At 32.9% G+C, this 9,730-nt stretch overlaps 1 protein-coding gene across 2 annotated transcripts in view; it reads right to left on the bottom strand.

Moving 5' to 3' along the window:
* Positions 1-9,730, bottom strand: part of BRINP3 (BMP/retinoic acid inducible neural specific 3) — a 245,387-nt gene that overhangs the window by 123,158 nt on the left and 112,499 nt on the right. The window contains exon 3 of one of the 2 annotated variants that reach the window (XM_006916221.2): positions 3,846-4,036. The exons of the other annotated variant lie outside the window; for it this stretch is intronic. Within the exon in view, the coding sequence (XP_006916283.1) occupies positions 3,846-4,036 (191 nt within the window). The remainder of the gene's footprint in view (positions 1-3,845; positions 4,037-9,730) is intronic. 2 annotated transcript variants of the gene reach the window in all.

The raw sequence follows: 9,730 nt of genomic DNA, 5'->3' as shown, positions 1-9,730 counted from the left end.
AGCCCCCAAATTTTAAAATTTTTTCTCTATTTTCTCTTTTTTTTTTTTTTTTTTTTTTTTTTTTGGTATTTCTATATTCAGTATGCATATATACACTTTTATGTCAGCATTTGTCATATAATAAAATACATCACAAAAACAGTCATGAGATATATTCCATAGCTAGATATCAATATATCCCAGGAGTGCAATCTTTTTCAAGATTGATTCTACAAATTGAGTAGCTTATTTTAGATAGTTAAACAGTGATGGGGTTTAGATATCATTACACAAAGAGAAGCAAGCTCAATTTCTATACTGATAAATAGGCTAGATGGTATAAGATGAAATATATGGGGAAAACAGTATATATTGATTAAAGTTGTTTTTTTTTTTTTAAATATAATTTATTTGTCCCTACAGGAAGATAATTCAATCACTGGCTTTATCTATCATAAAATATCCCATTAAAGGATTCAAATATGTTATCCAATATTTTATGCCTAAGTCAATAATACGATGTACTAAATAACTCTTGGGAAAAAAAGACTTTTCAAATGTATTTCCTTTGCATCACTTTAATACTGGTAGTATTTTATACTCAACTTATTTTTTTTTTCAATTTTTCAATTTAGTTAAAAATCTAGGTACTTAGGAAACATCTAGTAATAAAATAACTAGCTTTGTGTTTAAAATGTTTGCTGATATGCATGGCATCTTCAGTGTGTTACTATTAGAATTGTTCCTTAGTCTTAGTTAATTAAGAATGAGAGAGAATTAACTGAAGTTAAATACCATCAATCTTAATTTTTTTTTTAAATGGGTAATACAATTTCATGTTCAATCAAGTAAAACATATAAGCCAAAAAAGACTTATAGCAACAAAAAGGTTTAGTGAAATTACAACAGCAATAATTTAAAAACTGCCTGAAATCAAACTGCAAATAGTTAATATCCTTAAGCTACTTAAATAATTTCATGCATTTGAGCTAAATTATTAACAACAACAAACGGATACTCCTGAAGATAAATATAAGTTACATTTAGAGAAGAAAAGAGAATCCCAATAGAAAATACCAGGAACATTAAGTCTGAGAAATACTCAGAGATTAGAAGGTGAGTGAGGGTGTGGAAATTCTATCCATTCCCTTTAAAAAAATGTTTGAACAAGACTTTTTAAAAATAATTGAAGTAAATCAATTTTCAGAGAACATTTTGCAAACATTGGCATAGTCAACCTGAAGAAGTGATTTAACCCCACCTACAAAACAAAAATTAATCTGAAGTCCAAAACGTGGCATACACAATGTCTAAAATAATGAAACAAATCAAAAGGTGACCATAATTTTCTCACTAATGAACAAAAATGTCCAAGCTAATTGTCTCTCTACTCTTTGATCTCTCTGCCTTCCCTCTGTCCCTTTCTTTCTTATCTGGAGAATATATTTTATGTTCTGAAATTCTCCTGGGTACCCCGCATTGTTGACACAACAGTAGTGCAGCCTCATATGGGTTTCGACACCACTGGACTTTTTTTTACATGAGAAGGTATAGAAATTTTTTTTTTACTTTTATTGCACTAATAATTGGCATTATTAAGCCAAATAGACAGTTTTTCCAAAATCCATTTTCATAATTGTTGGGATATTATTGTATTTTTGTTTATTCATACTACTATAATAACAATAACATAACTACATCACATGTTTAAATTATCCCACGCACTGTGCCAAGAACATGTTCCTAAATTTACATGAATCTTCCCATGGCATTGTCACACAGGTGTTACTGTCCCCCTTTCTACTAAATGAAACTAAAACTCAGAATAGTTATTGAATGGTTTTTAAAGTTTCACACTTGGTTTAAAGAAAAGGAAGGTGGGGTCAGGATTCAACACCAGGTTCTTCTGATCTCTTTGTCTTGTCTTTTTAGTATTATTCATTTACTGCAGAAGGTGATGGGAAGACAGAATGCGTTCAGGACTAGCCTTTTCTGTCTGCCTAAATCGCCTACATCTTTGACCTTCGATTCCTTACAGTTACACAGCAGATGTGTTTCCTCAACATGCCCTGGAATCTACCCTTGTCCACTCTCTCCAAGACTCGCTCACCTGCTCTTGCTTGTGGCCTGATTCTTTCCAATTCCAAAACGTTGTTTGCTTGACTGACCCATCTGGCTCCCTGGGTTTGCTTCTTTTGTTCAGTCTTCTTTTTGAATTAGATCTCACTTAACCTCTGTATATGTCATACTTTTGACATTTAGTTAGTGAACTGGATAACCTCAGCCTCCCAGCAAAGTGTAGTTTGACTTATTCATTTAACAAATATTTAATGAGAACCTATCATGTGCCAGGCACTATTCTATCCAGGGGGGTAAAGTGGTCGTGGAGACAGGCAAGGTCTCTGTTTCCAAGAAAATAGTCAGGAATGACTGATGATAAACCAGGAAACAAAGAAAATATTGTCACATAACAAGTATTATAAAGAATGCAAAGTAAGATCGTGATATAGTCGAGAATATCACTGGTCCACCAGGCACAATTGTTGGTAAGATAGTTAGGAAAGGCCTCTCTGAAAAAGTAAAATTTGAGCAGAAAAATATGAAGATCATTGTGGGTGACAAATTGAGCACAATAAGGAAAGAGAAAAGATGAAGTTGAGATGAAAGCGAGTGCCATACAGTGCCTTATAACCATTGCAAGACATTTGGGTTTTATTTTAAGTGGATAGTTATAGGCTTTAATTAAAACAAGAAATGATTTGACCTGATTCAAATTTTTTAAAAGATCTGTATGGAAGATGGATCTTAGGAGAATTCTGGGAGGACCATGATGGTGATTTGGTCTTGGGGTGTCATGGTAGAAATCAGGAAAGAGTTTGATCTGGAAGATATCCTAGAGGAATAAACTGGCACGACTTGCTGACTGGACTGGCAGGGAAAGGAAAAAGAAGACTCGTCTTTTAAGACTGGGAAAATGAAGAGCAGCTGGTCTTTCTTGTCAGCTCACCACGGGTGCAAATCAGCCTGCCTGTCTTCCAGAAACTTACTGAGAACTGACAAAGGAGCAGGGACTCACTATTTCCATAGTTTTTCCTATTCAGTTTTATTCAATGCTCTTCATGCTAGGAAAGACTAATGCCTGTTTCTAAGTGGAATGGTTGGATATTATTCAAAGGCTTATATATTAAATATATGGAATTCTGGGATAGTTTTAAGTTTTAGGAAAATGTAATATGTTTCCTATTAGACATTACTTCCCAAAATATTATTTAAGTGTATTGAAAATGCTGAATTACACATCACCATAACAAAACACATATTGAATGGTATTAAATTCAAGCTTTCTTAAGTTTCATAAATTGATTGAGGAAGAAGTTAGTTATATTATGAATCTCTATATTCATATTATACATCATAATTGATATTATCACTCCTTTCGTATCATATATCAACCACATAAGAAATTCTAAAATGGAACTAAAAAATATAATTTTAGACCTTCAACGTTTACTCCAGAAATCCTTTCCTGCTGTTACCAGAAGTGATGACTCCCACTTGCAACTTGACTGCTCGCTACTTATAGTTCAAACACAATTCGGCACATCACCCTGCATTATGAAGTGTACGAACTGTGCCTATATTTAATGTATGCTATTAGACTGCAAATCACTCTCAGGCAGTTGTGGACCTCAGTACTATGACACCATACGAAGCCTTTAGCAAAGACTCAGTAAACATGCTGAATAAGTTAATGAATTTTAGAATTATTCAAAATGCAGCTATCTAGATTAATCAACACTTTTTGGTGATCGATACAGTTTTATGCACACGCACACACAGGCACAAGTATTTTCAAAGAGTCGTACCTCCCAAAGTAGCAGATAGCAAGAAATGTGTCCCATATTTCTTGATAAGGTTTTCAGTGATTTGCTGAAGGGTAGGTCGGCGTCCCAAAAGTCTTATGTTGCGGAAGAATTCGGGGGCAAGAGGCAGAGGGGAGCCAAGGAAATTTCTTCTCTCAAGTGCAAGGTTATTTACTTTCCAGCGGCCAAACTCCCTGAAAAGCAAATTTATTTTTATTCATAAATACATAATCTATCTGAACGTTTTCATTTGAAAAGTTCACTTAGTAGTTTAGCTGGGGTCACTACATTACAATGCTTCTTGCTTGTAATTATAACATCATGAGCTATGAGTAGAAGCAGCAATATTTATAATTTATTTAACTGGACTGAATATTCTAAAACCAAATCATGTAAAGAAAAAATATAAGCCACTTAAACAGCTTCTACTGATGTTTTTCCCCCCAAGGAAAGATGTACTCATAAAAAATGACTTAATTATGCATTGAATATGAATGCAGAGTTATTAAAAAATAAGGTAATATTTTTTTCATTTTCTAAGGGAAATTGAGAAAAATAGAATAAATTTACTTTAATCACTCTAATGATTCCTTTTTCTATTTACTTTAGAGTGGGTACTTGTAAAACCTCAAGAATATTATAGAGCTGTGGAAGAATTCAAAAAACATGATCAAAAGAGAAACTAGCCTGTTTTTTTTTTTTTTTTTTTTAAGTAACTATTGCCGACAACTTATTTTGAAACCCAAATTTAACTTGATTAGCAATTTCTCAAACTGAGAAATGACTTCTAAGGTGAATTGGGTCAAATTAGAAAAATAGCAGGTATGGTTTTAAAGGGGCTTTAACAAACTTATATCATTTTTTGAAATTAGTTTATAACATTAATTTAACAAGAAAATTTATTAGTGTTCACTAGTTATTATTATTTCCAGAAATCTTGCTAGCAATATAGAGAAATATAAAAAAGCCTATGACCTCAAGGGTCTCGCAGATCATACCAACAAAGGAAATGAAGACAGATTAATTGCAATTCAGAGGCTTTAAAATATTTTTATGTGCAAAAATACAAGTGGCCAGTAGCTAATTTAGCACAACTTCTCTACCCAATTTATCACTATTCTTTGATATAAATATTTATAATTTAACTCACGTTGAATAAGTTTTCTCTTCCCTTTGATACATAGACTTTGTAAGGTTATGAAGAGTCCAAGACTATGGAGAAGCTTCCAGGGAACTTTCTTTAGCTCTCGAGTTCTTTTTATTACCTTGGTCTGTCAACCTTGATTAGGTTTATAGTCACGATTCATCTTCTAACAGTTTAGTTGGATGGAACACTTTGCCATCCCATCTGTTTAATTTATTCTCTATCAAGCAACAACCAAAGGCAAAGGACAAACTCTTTGGGAGTATCACCGAACTAAGGTCAAAATTAATTAAACAATAAACTAATTAATTAAAACCAGTATGGTTAGTAACTATAGCAAATGGTTTTCTTAATTTCAAGAGCTAATTGCTAATCTAAAATTCTTAGTTTTTTTTAAATATTTTATATGAAGAATGAAGTAAAATATTACACTTTCTATTGTGTATATCCCAAAACCTGTAATTTGTGTAGGATACAAATGTTGATTTGAGATCTGACATGTCTCATTCCTACTCACCATATTTGGTTTGTATTGTAATGATACATGATCATTGTTAAAATCTCTAAAAATTTTTTGATCAAAACCTGGATAGAAAGTGCTGAATTAATCCTGAGAAATGGTGGTATGAGCACTTTAATAAAAGAAGTCAACTCAAGACACTTAAGTGCCATGCTGTGAGTAGTAGCTATTAGATCTGAATACAAATACTCGGTGTCCTTTTTCCTGGGCACAAGACAAGGTTGCATTCATCGGTGTCCTTTAAAGTCAGTGTGGCCATCTATGTGGCTTACTTTGACCAATAAAGGGGAAGCCTATATGGTTAGCCTGACCCATCATCCTGGGACCTTGATCAACAATGGTGTTTAGAATTCCCATCCCCTACCTTCACCCCTGCAGCTTACTTGAGTGAATAAGGGCACAAACTTAAAAAAAAAAAAAATGTTGTTATATGAAGCTACCAAGATTTGGGATTCATTAGTAGGTTTATCTGCCTGCCTTTTAGCCATGTAATCTAGTACATCACGACTAACGTAGAGTATTTTGATGTCTGGGTAAACTGAGAAGGCAATAAGGAACTAACGAGTACATAAATTGGAAACTTATGAGTTGCAATTTTTTCCCCCTTTTCTCAGGATAAGATTTACCTCAGTTGCAAATAGACCAAGCAGTCATTAAACTTTGGAAAAAGAAAGCAATGGAGTACTGAATTGAAAACATGCTGTTGGGTATGCTTATCATAATGAGAACATTTTACCTAAAGGTATCTAAGGTATCCACCCAGATGCATTATGCTTATATTAAATAAGAACAGTGTTTTATTTAACTAAATATTGCATTCTATCTGAAGCCTTCACAGAACATAAATATCTTCCCATCACAACCTTTGGAAGTCTTTACATGAAATAAGCACAATCATTACTGTTTAATGTAACTCAGCCCCTTTAGAAAGATTGGTATTTTATAAAACACACAAATGGGCCCTACCTAGCTCAGCCAGAACATTACTTTAAAAATGTTTTTGTTGGCACTCAGATGTCTCTATTAGTTGATTAGAGTTGTATGTTTGCCTGCTAAAAATTCTGACTTGCAAGCATCTATTATTATGTATGTACATATAATGTTTACTTTTCTACAGCAATGTTTATAATTTTATTGCTACCCATGTCTTAAAAAAGGTTGGAAAACAAAAATGATATCAATAAATTCTATTTTAATAGCATTTACATTATTGCCACATTGCTGCTGACCTTTCTTATTAGTATTTAAAAATCTATGTGACTACAAAAATGTACTCAATGTGTTTAAAATATTTTAACTACCATGATTTCTTAAAATTACACATGTATATTTGGATCTTGAAATCTATGGAGGCAACCTCTGTTGATATTAGATATTTTAGACTCAGTATCAAAAGAAAAGCAACATAAAAAAATTGTCCAAATTAGATGATGCAGTTGCTGAAAAGACTTATCTTTATCTGCTAATTTATTCTAAATAAAGTTGCTTGTCTATGCCTTACAGGCTATTATTACATTACGTTTTTTTCAATACAACATTTGTTGGCTTATAATGTTAATTCCATCAATATTCATTGAAATTTTCAGACACAACAGAAATATTAAAACAAAATATAATACCCAAGCACTAATGTGCTGTGAACAAATCCAGCATGAAAATCATAAATTGACTTGCCAATCTTTAGCAGCAATAACCTTCTAATTACATCTGTAACATCACACTGATCTTCAGAAATGCCACTAATAATTGATGCAAGTTTTCCCATAATTTTATTTGGTGCAAGTGTTACATATGAAATTGGCTCTTTTCACTTTTTTTTCGAATAACTTGCACGTCTTGCGAATTCTACCATTTTCCGTTTGGCCACTGAATGGGGAATGTTTCCCATGGCCTGCGTGACAGTGACTCTGATGCTCGTGTTTCTAGAGCAGCTGAATGTTAAGCAGTGGGCAGGGTGTCCACTCTCTTTCACCTCCTGACCCTTGATGCACCAATACATTTTCTTTTTTTTTAACAGTAGTGGGATTTTTAAAGGTTGAGAGGTATTTTTGGATGAGGCTAGGAATTTATCTGAACAAATCTATGTACATAACACATAGGGAACAAGTAGCAAGTAGGAATTATGTAAAACGGTCACATCAGGATTTCTGAGACGCACCATTAATGACTGTTGTATTTTGATGGAAGTGGGGTTATGGAGAGTATTTTAAAGAAAGGTCTGGTATGGCTAGTGTCACATATGTCTAATTCTTAAATTACATTATATTTTTAGGGCTATGCAATGACTAAATATTATTTAATTTCATCTTGTATAGTTTTAAAACATTTTTTATAATATAGTTTATAGGGTTTTATTTAAATTTTAAAGTAAATACTGCAGAACTCAATTATTATAGTCACCACCATTATTCTCAAAGGTAATTTAATAGGAATATAATAGTACCACATGCTTGTACCACCACAGATATAAATGTAATAATTTATTATCCATGTTTAAATCAAACCACTTCTTTGAACAGATGCTAGGAAAAGTTTTGATTTAAAAAATTTACATACATGCTATCGGTGAATGACTTTCTAAGTCTAATAGTGTGAATTATGATGTAACAAATTAAGTAACAAGCAAAAGCTTTTTTCTAAATTTTAAAAGTATAGTATAACATCTGTTGCCACTTATCACTATTATCAATCACATTCATATAATTATATAGATTTGCTAATTATTGATCAACGAAAAGAAGCCAACAGACAAAACAACCAAGCTAAAATATCTACTTTGATTTTATCTAAAGAAACAAATATGAGTGTCACTATTTTTTACATTGATAATTTAAAAAGTAATTATTTACCTTGGTTACTAAGTAGAAAATATTTGCATTTCATACATGAATTTAAGTATTTTGGGAGGGAAGAAATGTTAGTTTTCCAAAGGAGAATGACTTCTGGAGTTTGATAGCTGGTTTCAAATCCCGCCCCACCAATTCAATTCATAAAATTCAAAGCTCTATGAATTTTACCAAGTTCTTAACCTCACTGATGTGATCATTGCATTCATGATCAGATGTCTAATAGTACTGACTCTGTAGAGTTTTTGAAGAAGTAAAATTTGCAACAATTAAAATGCTGCAAAAAATGCTGTTTACGTCTTAGAAACACCTGGGTAAAACTTGATGGGGAATAATGTGTAGGCTCCAGATTTAAGCTCCAGTAACACTCTGAATGACAGTCTCATCACCACCCAGTAGGGATAAAATTCCAGACTCCCATAGGCTGGACTTCCCTGGCACCAGTTTGACATGGGGTAGACAAGGCTAGAAATCTAGGGTCCTATCTGACTTCTGGGTGGGGGATGAAGACAGAATATTTCCCTGCAGTGTTTGCCTGTGACAGAGAGATAATTATCTAAAATTTCCTGTTTTCCTAGGCAACCCTTTTCTTGGTCCTTTGGCTAGAGAGCAGGCCCTCACTGAAGCATTTTTTGGGGGGCGGGGGGGTCTACATGCAATGGTGTTTCTTGTTAGAAGTTTCTTTAGCTCTGAGTCTGAGATATATGAAGTAAAAATAAATAAATAAATAAAGGAGCTCGGCCCTTCTCATTGGGGCAAGATCTCAACATACCTAGGTAGTCCACCTTCTCTACCACTTTTAAAGTTTTCTTAGGTTTATTTTATATATAATATCTAGGGTTTTTATATCCAGTGGGAAAACTCAGGAAAACTACATTTAATTTATTTTCCTGGAAGAAGAAGCTGCTATAACAATGCTAATATTTTTAAATTACTTTCATTTATTTTTTAATGGGTAGTAAAAATGCAATCGCATTTTAAGATCCAAAATACTGCTAAGAGGCTAATAATCCCATTAAAATGTAAGGAGGATTTACTAAACTTTTAATACAGCTGTTGGTGAAAAATATTGAATTAAAAATCCTTTCTGCCAACCTTACACATCTTTCTGAAGATCTGTGGAAAAAATAAAGAGATAAGTCTATACAGCATTTTAAAATCTTTTAGAGTTTTGGGAAAATATAAAAATATAAAAGGAGTTGGTGAGGATACAGTCAAGTGGAGAAATCATCCCTTTGTAATTACACAGATAAATTTAATATGGGAAAAGTACAGTTGGAGTATTCTGAGGAAGAGTTATGTGTTCAGGGCAAGATTTTCCTAAGAATCTATAGAAAGGTCATGTGACTGTATAGGAATTGCTATTTCTTGACATAGA

The sequence above is a fragment of the Pteropus alecto genome, unplaced genomic scaffold (assembly GCF_000325575.1).
Source record: "Pteropus alecto unplaced genomic scaffold, ASM32557v1 scaffold65, whole genome shotgun sequence".
Classification (NCBI taxonomy): Eukaryota; Metazoa; Chordata; class Mammalia; order Chiroptera; family Pteropodidae; genus Pteropus; species Pteropus alecto.
This window is presented reverse-complemented; position numbering and strand designations above follow the sequence as displayed.